The 19730-nt window shown below is 40.7% G+C and overlaps 2 protein-coding genes and 1 long non-coding RNA gene across 3 annotated transcripts; 2 read left to right on the forward strand and 1 right to left on the reverse strand.

Annotated features, from left to right (window-relative positions):
* The first annotated feature begins 3126 nt into the window (after positions 1-3126).
* Positions 3127-4649, forward strand: LOC115692676 (probable sarcosine oxidase). Its single transcript, XM_030619604.2, has one exon. It carries the CDS (start codon positions 3201-3203, stop codon positions 4434-4436), a length of 1236 nt encoding a protein of 411 aa, XP_030475464.2. The 5' UTR covers positions 3127-3200; the 3' UTR covers positions 4437-4649.
* A 160-nt stretch (positions 4650-4809) lies between these two features.
* On the reverse strand, positions 4810-7250 carry LOC130136582 (uncharacterized). Its single transcript, XR_008815409.1, has 4 exons — positions 7151-7250; positions 5410-5555; positions 5016-5140; positions 4810-4942 (listed from the first exon to the last, which is right to left on the reverse strand). It is a non-coding gene; the product is annotated as an uncharacterized LOC130136582 (long non-coding RNA).
* Positions 7251-16169: 8919 nt separating this feature from the next.
* On the forward strand, positions 16170-18283 carry LOC115692689 (probable WRKY transcription factor 17). The gene is made up of 3 exons (XM_030619629.2): positions 16170-17047; positions 17642-17767; positions 17893-18283. The coding sequence occupies exons 1-3, from the start codon at positions 16332-16334 to the stop codon at positions 18068-18070; spliced, it is 1020 nt and encodes a 339-aa protein (XP_030475489.2). The 5' UTR covers positions 16170-16331; the 3' UTR covers positions 18071-18283.
* The last annotated feature ends 1447 nt before the right edge of the window (positions 18284-19730 follow it).

A 19730-nucleotide genomic window follows, 5' to 3' on the forward strand; every position in this document is an offset into this window, starting at 1 on the left:
TTTTTCCACCCCACTTTTTACTTCTAATACCCCTATCAACTTGTTTTACCGTATTATCCTTGCAAGTGCCTTTTTTTGTTTGGTTTCGCTTCTTCTCTTCCTCTTTCCTTCTTCTTCTTCCTTGAATTCATTAGAACTTGCCCTCGAACCAAGCTGATTCGCTTGCTCTAACTCTCTTTTTCTCAGACAGCAACGGCACCTTATACCGCACAATGCTTTTAGCCGACACAAAGCTAAATGAACAATAAATATATTTTTGAGGTTTGATCCGGAGAGAGAGCAAAACAAAGAGGATGTTTACTCACGGTGAATGCTTCTCCTTAGAATTACTTCCCCAGCAAACTATTCTACTCTTTTTGGATTGCGCTTTTTTCACTCCTTTTTTGGTTTAGATACTCCATTTTCTTGTGTTTTGACCATTTTATCTATTGTGGGGCCCGCCACTTCTAATATAACTCTACAAAAGTGATTCATTTTGTACTATTCGGCCAACTCTTTTTATTTTGTTTTTTTTTTCCATATAGGTCCCACTTTTCTTCTTCTTTCTTTTTTTTCACGCCTTTGACGACTCAGTTCTACGCCTCCCACTCCTCCTCCTTCTTCTTCCCCAAACCCATTGTCCTCTATTTTCTATCTATGATGCCAATCCCGTTGTTCTCCACACTTTCACTGGCACAGACATTGAGCTTACTGGTGACCTCCCCAACAAGCCGTTTTTCTCCGCCGTATGTAGGCGGCGAAATAGTAGACCAGATTGTTGTCGATTCGGTACAGTAGACCACATTTGTTCTTAAAGTAAAAGACATGCACTGTTGGAGGAGCAGTCAGATCTACCTTGAATGTAGCCTAATTTTAGGTACAAGAGGCATCCTTTAGCCTCCACTCTAGATTTAAACCCACCATCTACAATCCTAAGAAAGTGAAAAAAGATTTGGCCTCCATCATCAAAGAAAATAGATTACTCAATTCCCCTTGAGATCAAACAACCAAATTAAGCATATCTTGCATCATTATAATGAAAAAAAAAAATTATGGATACCATATTAAGAAACTGAACCCAGAGGGAGCAAAAGTCTATAAGACGCGAGTATGCTACAGACTACAAAGCAATTGCACAGTTAATTCATAAGCATTGTTTTGATGCACTCTATACTCTAAACACAGGATTGAAACACAAGATTAAGCATTTCCACGATCCAAAACTCATTCACTTTTAACAAAAGATATCAAAAAACACTCAATAGCGACCGAGCATGATTCAAGACCAAGAAACTAAAGAGGAAAAAAACAAGCTTTCATCAGAATCGTACTTCCGATGTAGGAGAGATTTGTGATAGAAGAAAGAAAAAGGAGTGAGAGGCGTAGAAAGAAGAGAATGGCTTGCAAGAGAGAAAACACAAAGCCGATTTGCAAGAAATGACGCCGTGAAAAAGAAGAAGAAGGAAAGTAAGACCCCTAAGGAAAAAAAAAGAAACAAAATAAAAGGAGCTGATCAAATAATTAAAAAAAGGGATCACTTTTGTAAAGTTTTACCATAAATGGTGGGCCCCACAAGGGATAATATGGTCAAAATATAAATAAAAGGAGTGTCTAAACCAAAAGAAGAGTGAAAAAAGCGGCAATTTTTTTTTTTTTGTGCTTTCGCAAAATCTAACGAAGTATCGCAACTCTCAAGGAAAATTGAGATGGCCGAAGATTTTTTAGCTCTGGAGGGAGAATCAGATTTTTTAAAACAATATTCTGAGATGAAGTTTGATCTTCAACAACATCATCATCATCATGCTATTATGAATCACAGTCACGAGCCTCCATATCAGCATCACCAGCAATAGATCAACTCGGGCTTGACACATTACCAATCCGCACCGGTTCCTAGCTTCTTCTCAAACTCTCTCGAGGGACTTTCGCCACGAGTTCCTCAGCCATCCTTCGAGTTTGGAGACGGAGTGAATTCTCGCGAGGTTGATATCCGGCAATTGAGATGAATTGCTGGCGGCACAGAATCTCGACGGATTCCAGCGGAGTCCGCTGCCAAATGAAGTGAGCAATCGCCAAACCGCAGCTCATGGAGCCGATGAAGAGTTCAAGTAAGAAGAAGGGAAAAAAGAAGGGAAATAAAAAAAAATAAAAATAAAAAGAAAAAGAGACATGCAAGGGATAATGTGGAAAAATTAATGTGATTTGAGGTGTCTAGTGGAATGGAAAAAGCGTGAGCCCTTGAATTAACATGAGATATAGATAATAACTTTGGCTGGACTTAGTTTTTATGTGCAAGTTTTGCATGCACCTGATTTATGTGAACTCATTCTAATTCGATTGATAAATCACGCAGGGTGCACAACATTTGATAACTGAGACGAAATGGATTGCGGATGCATACAAGAATATTTCATTTTCTAGACGAAGTCAAATTCAAACTTGACACGTAATCTCGAGTACTTTCTTCTTAATCATGTGCGTAGAGAGAAAGGGCAAGGTAATCCACCTCAACTATCTTGCCCAGTGAATGCTCAAGTTGAACGTTCTGACAGAATTCTCGAGTATATCGATGGAGCAACTCAGCATTGATGTCCTTATCTCCCAATTTTTTTTTTTATGATGAAAGAATCAACTTCTTGAATGTGGTCAAGTTTGAGGATCTAGTTCATTCATCGCCTCCTCCAAGCCTATATGACTATTGGCCAAAACAAGTTCGTCACTCTTTGTAGCGATCTAAATTTACAAAGTTCCTTATGTTAACTTAACACGCAACTAGTGGAGACATTTCTTTCAAATCATCTTGAAATCGGATGAAAATTTAAGAAAATAACGCAAAGAAACTTCTACAATACAACGGTTGTTTCATATAAAATGCAACGTCATGACTCGTGACAAAACATGGTAAAATGTGAAGTTTCTTCAATTTCCTGATATAACCCATGTTATCGCAATCAAGTGCGGATGCGTGGTGAACTGCATGATCTAATATACGGTTGAAAAAATATATGAACCTAAGCTTCTGACAATTCTTGAGTAAAAAATGGTTAGATGCGTAATGATTTTGAATTGTTGAAGTGGCACTGACGCAATTTTGAGTCTTCCGGTGGCTACTTTTCTTACTTCCCACCATATATCTATAGCTCTCCTATCCAGCTCTAGCCGAAAACCAACCACCAAACACTCGCCGAGTTCTTCGCACTTACACAAACACACACGGAGAGATGGGTTCCAGCTCCAACGAGTTCGACATAATAGTAATCGGTGGAGGCATCATGGGCAGCTCCACCGCTTACCAAACGGCCAAAGGAGGCTGCAAGACACTCTTACTTGAGCAATTCGACTTCTTGCACCACCTCGGCTCCTCACATGGCGAGTCTCGCACCATACGTGCAACTTACCCCGAGGACTACTACACCGACATGGTCCTCGAAGCTTCCAAGCTATGGAGAGAGGCCGAGTCAGAGGCCGGATACAAAGTCTACACCAGCACTCCCCATCTTGATATGGGACCGGCTAATGATGCTAGTCTCAAGGCTGTCATAGCAAGCTGTCAAAAGAATTCCTTCCCGTTTCAGATACTTGACCACCGTGAAGTCACCAATAAATTCTCCGGCAGGCTCAGCATACCAGAGGATTGGATTGCGGTGTATACCGAGCTCGGGGGTGTCATTAAGCCCACTAAGGCAGTGTCCATGTTCCAAGCGCTAGCATTTGGAAAGGGTGCAGTATTGAAGGACAAAATGGAGGTGAAAGATATTAAAAGAGATGAAGTCAGAGGAGGCATAGTGGTCTACACAACCAGGGGTGACAAGTTTTGGGGTAGGAAATGTGTGGTCACCGCTGGGGCTTGGACAAAAAAGTTCGTCCATTCAGTTACTGGCCACGAATTGCCAATTCAGCCCCTGGAAACTGCAGTTTGGTATTGGAGAATCAAGGAGGGGCACGAGGAGAAGTTTTCCATTGGAGGCGATTTCCCGACATTCGCAAGTTATGGACAGCCTTACATATATGGGACCCCGTCTCTGGAGTTCCCGGGCCTGATCAAGGTTGCAGTGCATGGTGGATGCCTGTGCGACCCGGACAAAAGACCATGGATGCCCAGACGGGACATAGATTCATTGAAAGAATGGATGGAAGGAAGATTCCTAGGATTGCTGGATTGTAGCAAACCTGCGTTTACACAATCCTGCATGTATTCAATGACACCAGACGAGGATTTTGTGTTGGATTTCTTGGGCAGGGAGTTCGGGGAAGATGTGGTGATAGGTGGTGGATTTTCCGGTCATGGATTCAAGATGTCCCCGGTTATAGGGAGGATACTGGCAGACCTTGTGCTCACTGGGAGTGCAGATGGGGTGGGGCTCAAGCATTTTAGAATAGGAAGGTTTGACGAGCATCCGAAAGGGAATATAAAAGAATTTGCAGATCAGGTTGGTTTCATTAAGAGTCCCCTCTGAGTGAGTACTTTTGAGTGCTGTCCTGGTGAGGTATGCTAGTTCGTGCCCATTTATTTTCTTTGCACATGTTTACTAGGACCTATTGCACCGTGTGATTCCATTTACTCTTCGATTGGCAGAAGAATGAGTTGTATGTTAATTTAGTAGCAATTCATCCTCTATTATGTATGATCTATTATGTGTTTTGGACATAAAAGAAAAATCTCTTCCGCATGCTTCGTTCTTTTGAAGAGAGGAATTGTTCGAGTCGTCAGTAATCTTTCACATTACACTCACCATGTGCAAAGAAAATAACGGCCAAGCTAATTGGACACGCATTAGCATACCTCCCCCAGACAACGCTCAAAACAGAGACTACTGAGAGATAAGATGACAATTATTTGTGCTCATCCAGTATGGACTGTTATTGAAACCAACCTGATCTGCAAAGTCAACAACGAATGAAGAATTGGCGTCCAACTATGTCAATAGCTCATGCAAGTTGAGCATTCGTCACTGATGTATGACTGTATGAAAGAATAAGTCAATACTAAGATATGCATACAGATGTGCCAAAATGGTGAAGCACATTGCACTTACGGTGATAGAAAATTGAGGTGAATTACTGCCTGCCACACCGCCTCCTGAAATTAACATCATTCTTCTGCTTTTTAAGAGTCATATAAGCTCCTGCTCCTCACAAGTGCTGAATCAAAGCCCAGTTTCTGGCATCAACAGGTAGTACAAAAATCACAAGTGTCAATCACATATCTTGACGTTAGTAACAATCTCACAATAAATAAAAGGGTAGATGCAAATCCATAGAAGCAATAAATAAAAGCTTAGTAGCTAGATTATCAGTCAGAAACCTAAAGCCCATCTTCTAATTCTGTCACTGATCTATGGATATCTGCTCCAATTTCCCTCCTTTATCACTTTAGCCTGTTTTAAAAGTTCATAGCCAGAAGATTGAAAATTCAGGATACAAACAAACTTGAGTCTTTGAATGCAGCAACTACGGCTTGTTACTTTAAGCTGCAAGCTGTCTCGTACCACTTGGGATGTTTACTCAACTCTGCGCTGAAAGTCCTTTTGACCATCTTCAATAGCTTTAGGTTTTTAGAAAGCAAATTCCTTGCACTGTAATCAAAAGATTACTTGTTACGACCAGACAATTCTTCCGATGGAGAATATGTTAGTGAGTTTGGGAAAAAAAAATCTTAATCAGCATAATTCAAAGGGTATTCCCAAAGTTTAGCATCCAAAATATATCCTCTAGGTTTCTTTTTATTACAAAAGCAGGTTTAATCTCCAATATGCAACAAGACCATTCCAAAGTTTCTAAATTGTTTCAACCATCAGATTCCTGCATGGCCACCATGAAGTAACATATGAGGGCTTACTGCAAAATCCAAATTTGCACGTGACACAACCGTACTCTTTACAACTGATTAATAAAAGCGTAAGCATCAGGAGAAGAATCGAACCCTTTCACTATGGAAGCCTGTTATAAAGAACTAACTAGGATGACTTCTGGATGGAGGACTCTCTCCGTTATTTGAACTCTGCATTTTAACTATGACAAAAGACTAAAGCATGCGCAGAATAACTGAGGTGACAGCACCAAGCCATAACTAGCGGTCAATAGTTAGACCTCCTCCAAGAATGCTCAGATGTTGACGCCAAGGTTAACTATAGTTTGGATTGCTGTGCCCTAGTATAAAATTCAACAACAAGAATGCAGGATGTACTTGTGTAGTGTGTCTTTGATCGGGGTAGGCTTCTACAGAATGTGTAGGATCACTTAATGCTTTTCAAGAGCATATACACTTGAAATATGCTAGACGAATGAGGCACCAGTAAAGGACTCTCATCCTGCCATATGCGACAAAGACTCTTTGACACAGAGTAACAAATGCAGTCATAACTCACAAAAGCAATGCAGCACATGCTGCATCACCGCACTTTGAGATGTCGGCGTTCATTTAGGCATTAGAACGCAGTCACAGGATCATCACCAACGTCCTTGTCCGACTAAAACAAGCCTCGATCTTTCGATTTTGGGCGCTGTCCGCTGCTAGTAGTGCCTTCGATCGAGTGATGAATAGATTGTGTTTTAGTGTTGTGTGTCTCCACCCAAACTAAACCAGTTAACATGTCAACAGGCAATCAAATCCACACTCGGAGAACTAAGAAAAGGGTACGGACCCCAGCAAGCCTCCTCGTCCCTAGAACATGTCCAGTTCAATTTCCCGCTACTAGGTGAGGAATTCGCAATGTCAAAACCAAATAGCAGACCAAAACTGAGGCAAACGAACCCACTTATCGTTTTCCATTAAGCGACTAAAATTAACAAGATAACTCAAACAATCCATGCGGAAAATCGTCTATCCAGTCAAGAAAACTCTACAGCACAAGGGTTTTGTCTGCCTCAACAATCATGTCATGCCCTCAATTAGTGAGAAAGCTAAGGGGAGGCGAGAGTCTGCATCCTTTTTGGTGCAGTCTCTCCAAATTGAAGACGAACAGGCACGTTAAACTGAGCCCAAATGGACCGCGACTGCGCGATGCTAGGCGGGAGGGAGATTGATAAACTCAATTGACCCAAGATTATGCATTCCTCCGTGGATCTTTTGGCATGCCGCGAACCAATCACCGAGACACATTGAGGCGCGAAACAGTGCAACGAAAAAAACCGCAAGTAACGGAACGGAAACGTCAGTCGACGTGTTTACCTTCGAACCCATTTGGTCGGCCCAATGTTATCTGCACGCTCTCGTGCTGGTGCCCACGGACGAATTGCAATGCTTGAGATTGAAGCTGTCTCGTTTCTCGAGACAATAAAGTCCGAGGGTGATGACCCAGAGACACAACACTTGTGAATTGGCTTTGGGCCAGGCCTAGAACCAATACGGTCTCGTTTCAGTGAAGAACATGTGATGGGCTGCGACTATTTATCAATTGTTCCTCAAATTTAATGATCTTGGAACCCATCTTGTCACCCATATAGTTAGAGGTGGGATTGAAGTTGGATCGCTTTTTATTTTTTTGGGTCTCATATGACATATCATACTAAAATATGGCATGATCACGATCTAATGGAGCTTAATCTCGAGCAAATTGACTCTCTCAATATACCCCTAAATTGATAGAATCCCGCGTTCGGCTTCATAAGAAGTGAATCGCTCCGTTTGTTTCCTCTGTAAGAAAGTTAATCTCATAGCTAGTGGCCCAATAGCCAAGCACACCCGACCGTTCGCATTCGCTGATTTTTGCTATAACTTGGACGAGGTTTTCTTTCTCTTTGAGTGACTACATAAAATGTACATTGCCGGTATAAAGAAAATTTGTCACAAACGGCCTTACTTACCCTATATTCAATAGTTATGAGTGAGTAAATAGTTACACCTTACAATAGATGGTAAATAAGGCCGTATGTGGAAAAAGTTTCAGTGTATTGATTGTGTACTATGCTATAATTTTCCTTTCTTTTCCCCTTGATTTTGCCAGTTTTCAAACAAGGATTGAAATTGTGCAAAGACAAAATAGAAAGTGAAATAGATATGGTGTTCAAATAGTGCAAAGCTTTAAAAACTTCTCAAAGGGCTTTGGCTCCAAGAAGAGAAATAAAAAATGTTGACCAGTCGTATCATGGAGAAAGAAGTCTCTACATTGGAAAGGGAAGAGGAGTAAAGCAAGATTGAAAGAGCATCCAACAATGATCTTTGGTCGATTAGGAAAATTCGTGATTGTGGGACATGCACATCTTTACATTACATAGAAAGCTAGCATCGTAAACTGTCCCTTTAGGAACTCCATTTATCAGAGGATCGACTTTTACCCGATTATGGATCTATCTCTTTTGTATAGAATAAAGAAAAGGAGAAGAGAACACTACTATCCTTGAGGTGGTCAAAAGAGAAAAGTTACCACCATCCTCTCTAAGTGGTCGATTAGCTGGCCACTTTCTACCCAACAAAAATATAGTTGGCTTTTGCCATCTTTAATTTCGGAATTCAGGATAAGTAGCCTCTCTCTAGGGATTAATTTTCAATTTTAAAACTCGAAACCTACCATTTGACGGTCCGGTCCAACTTCAAGGTTTACTCGAGAACCGTCTAATTCCTTTTTTATTTTTATTTTTCGAAAGAATAAACTTTAATAAAACGTCATCTCAAAATAAATAACAGTTACAATTAAAAAGTAGATAGTGAGAGATCTAAATCAGAGGCAAAAGTGATAATAACAGGAATGCAAGATGCAAGGTAAAACTAAATAGAGAGAGATTACTCGATCCAATTCCCCCGGTTCGATCCTGTTCCGCTTCTAAAATCGGGATGGAAATGAGCTTCCGCTCCTACTTTGCAAGTGTGTATATTGAAGTACCGATCATGTAAGATTCCGCATGCACGAGGACCCAAAAGGCTACATTATCTTCCTCAATCTGCAAACATGTGATGTGACCTTTTGTCTTCGCCCAATAAAAATCGCCCTATTCGCTGTCTTTCTCAATAAATTAGTGAACGAAAGTTGCCCCAAGTTCCAAGAGTGCGTGCCACAGCTCAGTTCCACAAGCTTTTTTTGGTCAACTATGTTTTGCTGCAATTAAAGTTCCATTGGACACTACCAAAACTATAAAGTGATGATAATCGATAAGGTGGTCGAATGATTTGAATCGTATCTCTTCCTCCTTATCTTTCCCGAGTATTTAAGAGAAGCGATAGAATCAAATCTCTGCCCAAATCTCCTTGCAAGCAATAAACTACTTTGCATATGGACCATCGAAAGAAAAGTCAACTAATGTGACAAATTGTTAATGACAAGGTTTTCATGAGTGGGCAAGACGAAGGGTGTGTTAACCTAGAGCTATGTCTTTTCGTAAGAACTGCTGATTTTGGGTATTATTGAATTGAGATTCTTCCAAATTTAGATATTGATTTTAGAGAGATGACTGAGTAGAATAATGAAGATTGGCCATCTTTGTATCGTTTGTTCTTTCGTATTTGCTTTCTTTCGGGGTTGTGTGTATGGTCAACCACAAGATAGCCGTCGGTGCATATTTTACATATGGATTTGATTGCGTTTTAGTTGGAATCTTTACCAAGCATAATTGCATTGTTTCGTACCTAAAGATACGGATGTTTCCCTTGCTAGTAGATTCCATCAGTGTTGATAAGTGTTGGAGAATTATTGATAAAGAAAATGACTGGTGACTTCACTTTCAGGTAACTTTCTGGTAATTTACCGACACTTTTGTTAATTATCGACTTTTTTTCATAGTCTGCAAATGAACATTTTTTGTATCAATTTACCAATTTTCAATTACTTAACTTGCCACGTTTCGAATTTACTAACTATTACGTGAATTACCAAATCTAAATCAGAGTGACTTTCCAATCCTGATTATATTAGATTACCAACTATTTTTTGATTAACAATTCTCGTTTAATTTACTTACCAACTTTGAATTGTTTTTCTATTTTATGAATTTTCTTATGGAGTTACCAACTTTTACTGTTTTGATTAGTAATCCCTAACATTAACCAATTTCTCTTAAAGAATATCAATCTAATGTAACTGACAAACTTTTCTCCCATCAAATTACCACATATTATTGGGTTCCCAACTTTTATTTGAGTTACTTATAGACATATGTTCGATTTACAAACTTTTATTTGACAAGAAACAAAAGTTGGTAGATGAAAAGAAAAATTCTTTTTTGTCATAGAAAGAGAGGTTTGTAATAAAATAAATAAATAAATATTGGCAATTAACTCAAATAAGAATTGGTGATGGTAACGCAAAACTAGTTGGTCATTTAATTGAAGAAAAGTTAGTAATCACTATAATTAAGGTTGGTAAATTCAAAAAACGATTACTAAATTTTACAAGTTTACAAGTAAGGCAAATTGAAATGATAACTCTATAGAAAAGTTTGTGAACTAAAATAGTTAATGTTCATAAGCAAAAGAGTTGGTGCCCAAAACTAATTAGTAACTTAATTGGAGAAAATTTGTAAGTCACTCAATGAAGGTTGGCAATTTCATATAGAAGTTGATAAAATTTAAAACATTGACAAGAAAGGTAATTAAAAGTTTGTAAAAGATGAGAGAAGATTTTCGTGTCAGAGATAAAAAGAATTGAGTTGCTAAATCAAAAAAATCGAGTAAATGTTGGCAACTAACTTAAGTAAAAGTTGATGACGTAAAACTAACTTAACCGGAGAAAAGTTGGTAATTCCCTAAAAAAAACTGTTGCTAAGTGAGACAAATAAAAGTTGGTAAGTGAATAGAAAAGTCGATAAATTTTAAAAAACAAATAATCATCAGTGACAACTAAATAAGGCTTGGTAAATCAAAATAAGTTGGTAACCTAATGTGAGAAAAGCTTGTAAGTCACACAAATAAGCATTGGTAATTCATATAAGAATTGATCAATTTAAGGAAATTGTAAGAAAGATAAATAAAAAAATACGTAAATATCATTTAAAAGTAACTCAAATTAGAGTTGGTAATCGAAAATTAATTAGTAATTTAACTGGAACGAAGTTGGTATGTTACGCAAATAGTTTTTGGTAAATTCATATGATAACCGGTAGATATAAGGGGGAACTTGTCTAAAAATTCATAAACCCATTGTATGGCCGTCAATTCAATCCTAACTTTCTAATTGAACCAATACAGTCTTGAATTTTTTGACAATTTTCCAATGAAATTCATCCAGCTAATTTTGATAGAAAAGAAATCACTAACGTGGCGTTCAGTCATCGCTAGCCATCCTACATGGCACAGCTAACATCCGACGTGAACAGTTTTAAACAAAATGACGCTGTTTTTCTAATTTTTTGATTTTTTTCTTTTCTTTTCTTGGTAATGTTCATGTTTATCTTCTTTGAATGATACCCTTATATTAAGTCACTCGAGATATTGTCCACTTTGGCCTGTCCCATACCAAGCATCACGGCTTTGTCCTTAGGCTTTGTCCCTTGGCATATAGGTAGGCATTCTATCAAAAAATCACTCATCCTGGTAATGCTTTCACTTGAACATGCTTAACATTGGAGTTATAATGATAAACATTATCATTACGTTAAAAGGCGTCTCTTGTGAATTAATTCCAGTTTCACATATGTATTCCAAGAATGCTCTCCCCTTGTTCGGTGCACAATTTAATACCTTCATGCCTCTTTCGCTATCTTAGAACCCTGCCAAGAGCCGCTCATTGCCAGTCTCTCTAGCCTTAGCGATCAATCCGTGCCTTCATCGGACCTAGTTGTTAACTTGCTTCCACATGGTTCAACCTCATACCACACATCTTTTGGACTCTAATATCATATTGTGAGACTCCTAGATTTACTCAATTGAGGTATTTTCTGCTTTGCCCCATCTCATACTAAGACTTGTGGTTTTGTCTCTTGGCATACAGGTAAGCACTTTTGCAAAAGGTCAACCATTTGGGTGATTTCCGATCTAAATTGGCTGGATAGTTGAAAATTTGTCAATAGATTTAGGACTACATTAGTTAAATTGAAAAGTTTATAAGCGAATTAGAATCCGTACAATACATTTAGGACTTTTTGGACAATTTTCCCAAATTTAAAGGCGTTGGTAAGAAAGACAAATGAAAGTTGGTAAAAGATAAGGTGAGCCGGTAATTAGTCGATCTTCAAAAGGAGTTGACAATTTCATAAAAGTGCCGGGTAAGTCACCAACAAATTATTAAAGATCATGTGAACTGCTAATAAAAAATTTAGCTGTACAGAAAAAACCCGAACAATAGAATCGTCCCTTTACCATATTAACCAGAGAGATAGAATTGATTTTGCCAGACAAGGTAACACCCCAAAAAAATGAAGAAGCAATAATCGGATGTTGTCTGCGTTTAACCATTTGATAATATATATATACAGCAACATACTTGAGATGATGAACAAGCCAACACCTAATACATCTAAATTTAGGGTGCGTTCGGGAAAACTTCATAATAAGGGAAAATGGTTTCCACGAAATTCAGATTAAGAAATTCGTTTTCTAACTTTAAGCATGCATTTTTTCTTTGACCGCGAATGGTTTTCCGTCGATTATTCATATTCAGCAAACCAAATGCGTGAAAGTTCACAAAGTTCTTTCATTTGAATAAATACGTCGTTACATCTATCGGCAAGTCATACCATTTTGAGAGAGGGACAACAAATCAACTTCGACATGTCTTCCGCGGGAGCACGCGTTTCAAAGCAAAAGAAAAGCACACGTCCAGTCCAGAGACCAATTCAACGTATGTGCAATCTTCTCATCTCAGTGAGAGCTTTTGTTGGTAATTTTCCAACTTCAAGTCGGCAAGAGCTTTCCCCCCATTCAATACCACGAACAGTGACCCTTTCAAGTCCTTGAGAAATAGAAATGCCGTCAGACCGGACGACCAAGTCAAGCGTTGATTCTTCCTGTGAATATCGTTCCAGTCCACCCCTCTGTATCGACACCATCTAATGCGTCGGACCACGCGGTGGTCTTCTTCAGTTCGAAGCTCATGCATTGGCTGCTGTTGAAGGGTTTGATTCCCAGCCCTTCTGATACGTTAAGCATGCGAAACCAGCTTCGTCTTTCTTTCCTTGTTTGTTCCTCGTGTTGAATGGACATAGTCCTCGTTCTAAGTTCTAACCATTCGAAAGAGATCTTACCCGAAAAAAAGATATCGAAACGTGACAAATTGGGCGCTCGACTCTTTCTTCCTCTCTTTCGATTAAGTAACTGGCTAGCGAGTGCCTTGAGTAGGGGGAATCCCGATAGCGACTTAAAAGGGTTTAATTGCACGCATTTCGTGTAAGTAGAAAGGGACTATTCATTATATTGTGAAGGGGGGCGACCTCCTCTTCTTGTACACTTATGGGTAAGAGGGGTTAGGAATCTTAACGACAATTAATGCCTTGTCAAACATATACAAGTGTTTCTTGATTAACTTCCCAAACCATTAATCGACACGTGCTTTTTCCTTAATTTTTTTTGGTTTATTCCCTAAGGGAAACTTCCATTTCAATAAGACGATCTTAACACGACTCCTTGTGCTTGTCATGAATCTCGGGATTCACTTCTAAGCCTTTTAACCATTCTCTTTCTATTAGCTGGCCTAATTGGTTATATTAATAAATTTTGTGTGATAGACTTGTACAAAGCAAACGTCGAAGAAAGATTTTAAATTCATAAGCATATTTGTTAATAAATTCCGTCTAAATTGCTTCTTTCTTGTCGTATAATTACTATAGCTTGTGTCATCACTGAAGGCTCCTTTTTTATGAGCGATATGCCTCTTACCACTAATTTAATCGTAATCTTTTAATAGCAATAACAATGGATATTTGCAGATTTATAAAGAAAAGAAAAGAAAAGACATGTTTTGTGATTTTTTTCCTCTCATTTGGTATCAAAGACAATTTTAGTATGCCAATATAGATCCTCGAAAATCAGGGCAGCAAACGGACAAACTTTAAAGTAACGAGTGCCACGTTCATTGTTGACACTAACATGGACAAATTTTATAATTTTTTTTATAAATTTTCCGAATTTGTTTTTCTTTTTTTACAAAGTCCGGCAAGGGTCCCGACCCTTGCCTTGAAGGCCACTGGGTGAGGGCCATGACCCTCGCCGGGCTTCGAAGAAAAAAAAGGAAAAATAAGAAAAAGAAAAGTGAAAAGAAAAATGAGAAGGATAAAAAATATATAAAAAAATTCATATGTTTTTTTAAAATTGTCCACATTAGCATCAGTGTGCCACGTCGGACAGTCGGCGTCCATATTAGAGATTTCAATTCAAAATCGATCGGAATGACTAAATTGGCAAATCATTTAAAGTTTTAGGACTAAATTGATCAAATTAAAAGGTTTATGAATGAATTGGTACAAACGCAATATGCTTCTGACTTTTTTTTGGTAAATTCCCCAAATGTGATATAAAAATCAATACGATGTGTCAATTTTCCTTACTTGTTGGCAAAAATTCTGAATTATTGATGTGCATGGAGACCTTATCCTAAAGAATAAAAAATAAATGATATCTCGACATTTCTAGCATTAGAGCCCATCATTCAAACATCAATCACATGAACATGGCACTCCTTCCCATGGCAAAGAAAATCATTACTTAAACTCCAGTGCATTCACTTAATTACATGCCTCGGAATTTCTGCTCCCACCGTAATCGTATGTCCACCGTATACGACGACAATGCCCGAGGTTGTCAGTGCTTGTCCGGGGGCGTATTTCGAGAGAGAAAACAAAAAACTTTTTAAAAAAAAACTGCACAAAGTCAACCCTCCACTTCAGGGGCATACCAGCCGTCGGATCAACCAGAACCGATCCAACGGTCGGAGGGGCCGCCAGCAGCGAATCAATTGAGAAGTGGGTCAACAGTTGCGAGCTTTTAATAAAGAAAGAACACCCCCCCAATAACTTCATGCGATGCCTCTATTTGAAGTCAGCTTCCAATTGGGTACGTGTGCGCTACCACATCCTCGACGATTTTCCCTAATTTATGTTCGGATTCGCATTCATGGGCGATGAATTCCGATGCCTCCCCTGATTTTTATTTATTTATTTATTATTTTCGGTGGAATTGGAATCGATTTTCTATTTAATCTAATTTAATTTGGTGGAGGGTTTCTAGAAACGAAGGCTATTTAAAGAAAGAAATTCGAAACGATGCCTTTGAATACAAGCTCCATTACCGTGGACTCGTGGAGGGAGATGACGTGCTCGCTAGGGTAGTGCCCATTTGCGAAAAAAAGTCAAATGGGTGGAAAAGTCAACTGCCTTTGGAGGGTGGCGATTCACAGAAATGGTTCGGAGCACCTAACGAAGTGATGAGTTTAATAGTAGGGGATGGAATTTTTATATTTTCCACTCGCTGAAGGCAATGTTTGAATGTCAAAGCTTAGTTTATAAGGTGATGAAAGGAATGACTCCGGCTGAAGTAAGTGAATGAACACATCCGCTTTTCATTTACTCATGGCTAGTCTCGCCTTTGGGCGCGTCACTGAACACGTCCGATTTGGGATTTGGGTTTACTCAGACTAGACATGTCGAGGGCGATGCGACAAAAAAAAAATTGTGCCATTTTCCATGATAAAATGTCGTAATCCGAGTTATGCACTTCTTTTTATCGAGACAACGCGTCGAAACTCTCGTGTAATTTTGTCGATTGAAATGATTCATGAACAACGTGATCGATATGTATACGATGATGAACATCAGCAAAGCACAGAAATAAAAACTTAGATAATGTAAATCTGTCATTTCCCACTCCGATTTTTATGCATCATAATTAATATTTCCATCATTGCTATTTATCAATCAATGAGCAACCCGAATCTATGGAATTGCGGGTCACATGAGTCACCAAAATGTGACATCGGGTTCCATTTTCATCCCTCTTTTTTCCAACCCGTGGACCGGTCAACCGAACCCCCAAAATTTGTCCTAATATATTCCTAATCCCGGAAAATTCAAAGAGCGAGAACTCCCACAGTTTTGACTTTGACCATCTTTCCCACGAGTTTGTTCCACTTTCTCAACCCCGGGGGCCCACCCATTTTTTATTTTCTTACCCTATTACTGGCAGTGTACTCTCTCCCTCCTCCCCTCTAGAAACCTCACGGCCCATCTCAGCCGTCCATCAAGGTAACCTCCTTTGACCACACTGTTTCCCTCTTTGAGCTGTTACCGGGTAAACCGGTCACTCGTTCCCCCTTATATCCATCAGCCCCGAAGTCTCTCCTCCGCCATTAGTCTTCCCCTTCATCCACACAAATTCTTTTGGTCTCCATGAAAGCTTGAGAGATTGAGAGCCTTGCCGTCACCGCCGTCGTCGCCGCAGCCCCGCCACCCGTCCGTCCGCCCTCCTCCGCCGTCTCTCTCGGGCCCTTCCGATGGCGATCGAGCTGCTTGGCTTCCCCAAGGTGGAGGATCACACGGCGATACAGGAAGCTGCGTCGCAGGGGCTGAAGACCATGGAGCACCTGATCGGCCTCCTCTCTCGCCAGAACCACCAACCCCCCACCGCCGTTGACTGCACCGACCTCACCGATCAGACCGTCTCCAAGTTCAGGAAAGTCATTTCCCTCCTGGACCGCACCGGCCACGCCCGGTTCAGGCGCGCTCCGGTCCACTCCTCCTCCTCTTCCAAGTCTATCCCCGTCGCTTCCCCTATACCCCCGGTTCAGTCTCGGAGCCAAGCTCTAGCGCCGACGCCCGTCCCGGCTCCGACGAGCTCGCAGCCGTCTCCGGCGAGCTTCCTCCACGCGCAGGCCAAGCAGAGTTTGACTCTTGATTTCACGAGGCCAAGCATCTTGGGCTCCAACCCCAAGGGCGTCTCCGAGATCGAGTTCACGAAGGACAGCTTCAGCGTGTCGTCGAACTCTTCCTTCATGTCGTCGGCGATCACCGGCGACGGGAGCGTCTCGAACGGAAAGCTGGGGACCTCGATGTTCATAGCTCCGGCGTCCGGCCAGGCTTCGTCCGCCGGGAAGCCCCCGATCTCGAGCGTGCCGTACAAGAAGCGGTGCCACGAGCACGACCACTCCGATAACATCTCCGGCAAGCACTCCGGCTCAGGCAGCGGCAAGTGCCACTGCTCCAAGAGAAGGTATGAAGCGTTTCCATCGCAATTAAGCCCAAGTTCTGCATTAGCTGGCCGATTTCTAGCCCTCATCAAGTTAATAATATGAGTCGAAAATTGATCTGATTGAAAACGAGCAACTGGGTATGTCTGCAAATATTCATAGGAAGATGACCCAGGGAAAAGCAAACCGATTCGACCGAGTTGACTCGGTTCAAATCGGGCGCACTGTTCATGTTGTCTAGGGGTCAACGAGTGAGTTAGGGAAGGAACAGTTGGCCATTAATGGAGCTAGTCCACTCACCTTTACCCTCCTCACACAGCCAGCACGCGTGACAAGGACAAATAGCATTAAATTAAAACGTGAAAGTTTTTCATTATTTTATATTCTTTTGGTCCGTAACGTCAAAGTTTTCATCAGTCGGTTCAGTTTTAGTCAAATTTGGGTATCCAAGGTTCACGCTTTGCCAAGCAGCAGAATTTGTCGTGTTCTGCTGTGGGATATTGATTGTATAACGACGGTGGAAAAGAGCGGAATTTGCTCTGGAACCGCAGGGTTCTGCTTTGCTTTCGTTCGTCTTGGTCCGGGTGATAAACGTGGCGATTCTTGTTTTCTGACAGGAAAAACAGAGTGAAGAAAGTGATGAGAGTGCCGGCGATCAGCAACAAGATCGCGGATATTCCGGCCGACGAGTTCTCCTGGAGGAAGTACGGGCAAAAGCCGATCAAAGGGTCTCCTTACCCACGGTAACTCTCCGCCCCCTGCCGGCCGTTGATTTTCCGAATCGCACGGTCCAGGATTTTTCACGCAGCCATCACTTTACCCTTTGTTCCTCTTTTTGTTAAATTTTTTTTAATGTGTGTCGGTGCAGAGGGTACTACAAGTGCAGCACGATGAGAGGGTGCCCGGCGAGGAAACACGTGGAGAGGGCCCCCGACGAACCGACGATGCTGATCGTCACGTACGAGGGGGAGCACCGTCACTCCCAGTCCGCGTCGCAGGAGATCGTGCCCGCGGGGGCGATGAACCTGGTGTTCAAGTCAACCTGAGGTGGGGGAGGGGAGGGGAGGGGGGGGGGGGCGACAAGTCAAAGCGGGAGGAGGAGTAGGGTTTTTTTCCTTTTAAAATTTTAGCGGATGTAAATCTTTTTTCTTTTTCCCAACTTTGTATTAAAGAAACGGAAATTGCACAACATTTCCAAAACTTGACTAGCTCTGTTCCCAAACATTCAATTTAATCTAATTCGTTTACTTTTTGGGGTCCGAGAGTTTTGTCTTTGTCTGCCACTTTTACGTGTTTGTTTAATAAATGGGAAATGATAAGGACAAGACAAGGGGCGATGATATCTAGGATGTTAGTCAAAGGTGTGGTTAGTGGGGGGGAGCTTTAATTTTTTGTATTACGATGAAACATTTATAATGAAAGGGCATCGATCTCATGCCATTATAGTAAAGCTCTCATAATGGTATTCAATATTAAGTTGGGAAGCTGTCGACGTCACGAAACCAAGGAGGGAGTTGGAAGCTTGGACCGGACTCTGGCTCCGGCAGCATAATTGGTAAAACCAATTTTGACAAACGGGCCTTCACTTTGGAATGCACGGAGGGAAATTGGGGGAATTGACAACACTAGTTTGAAACGCAGGATTGCGTGCGCTGTCCTCCCTTTTGTGTTTGTCTCCGAGTGAGATGGAGCATCCCGTGAAAAAAACAATTCGGAGAGGTGGAAAGGATTAAGAGGGAGCGAATGAGAATGAACTTAAATCATCACCACGTTGGGGGTGTAGCCTCAAGTATTGAAGGATTGGTGGGAGTTGTAACCTTAGTAGGATATGGAGAGAACACGCGATCCAACTGAATGAGATTAGACGCACCCTTCGAAACGAGAAAGGCAAAGACATGGGCCGGACGACGCGATGAGGACGAAAGAGAGCAAAAAGAGACTGGTAACGGAGACGAAGCTGAGAGCTATTGAATACTTTGACATGGTCGGGATTGCAATCAAAGGCAGGAGCCGACGGTGGGTGTTGTTTGCGCATGAAAATTTGAGTTACAAGCGAAAGATGGCCCTCTTAACTTTAGGTAAAAACCAAGATAAAAGTATCTCTCCAGCTCGAGATACATTAAGATTAAGTCATCATCTCCATATCTTTCGGGCTTTTATGATTGGGAAAAAAGGAGGAGGAAGATTAGACAATCTTTTGAAGGGTTCCCTCCGTTGATCACTCCCAATCGAGCGGTGGTGGGCTTCGTCTTGCCAGCAGACCTACTCGACAGGATGGGTTTGACAAAAAGCAGGAAAATAAACTTTTATTATCCGACATCACATGCTGTCAAGAAATTTATACGAAAAACAAAAGATGAAAGGAGGGTTTTGGGGTTGGACACGTCTCACTCACTCCAGCCCTCCTTTAATTATTTTCTTCGGTTTGTATCGACAATTCATTTAATCTTTTCTTTGAGTTATCTTTTATTTAGAACAGTGATTTACAGTGTCTTTGTTCAAGTGAAAGAAAATATTGCGAATCATGTGCAGCGTGATTCCTGAATTTTTAATTTATTTAATATGATCCCTGAATTTTAGCACAATATGCAATATTGTCATTGAACTGTTCAATGTGATCTAAACTTTTTTTTTTTTTGGTAAGGAATGTGATCTAAACTTTTCATGTTCAATTAGTCCATGAAAGGTCAACATTAAACATTTTCA

Source organism: Syzygium oleosum, unplaced genomic scaffold (assembly GCF_021117445.2).
Source record: "Syzygium oleosum isolate NSW1041296 unplaced genomic scaffold, Sole_v2.1 Sole_v2.46, whole genome shotgun sequence".
Taxonomy (NCBI): domain Eukaryota; kingdom Viridiplantae; phylum Streptophyta; class Magnoliopsida; order Myrtales; family Myrtaceae; genus Syzygium; species Syzygium oleosum.

What these genes read in the sequence shown, in the direction of transcription:
- LOC115692676 (XM_030619604.2), top strand. Translation starts at nt 3,201, where the DNA reads ATGGGTTCCAGCTCCAACGAGTTCGACATAATAGTAATCGGTGGAGGC.
- LOC115692689 (XM_030619629.2), top strand. Translation starts at nt 16,332, where the DNA reads ATGGCGATCGAGCTGCTTGGCTTCCCCAAGGTGGAGGATCACACGGCG. An exon ending in TGCCACTGCTCCAAGAGAAG is followed by an intron (nt 17,048 to 17,641) that starts GTATGAAGCGTT and finishes GTTTTCTGACAG; the next exon opens with GAAAAACAGAGTGAAGAAAG. An exon ending in AAAGGGTCTCCTTACCCACG is followed by an intron (nt 17,768 to 17,892) that starts GTAACTCTCCGC and finishes GTGTCGGTGCAG; the next exon opens with AGGGTACTACAAGTGCAGCA.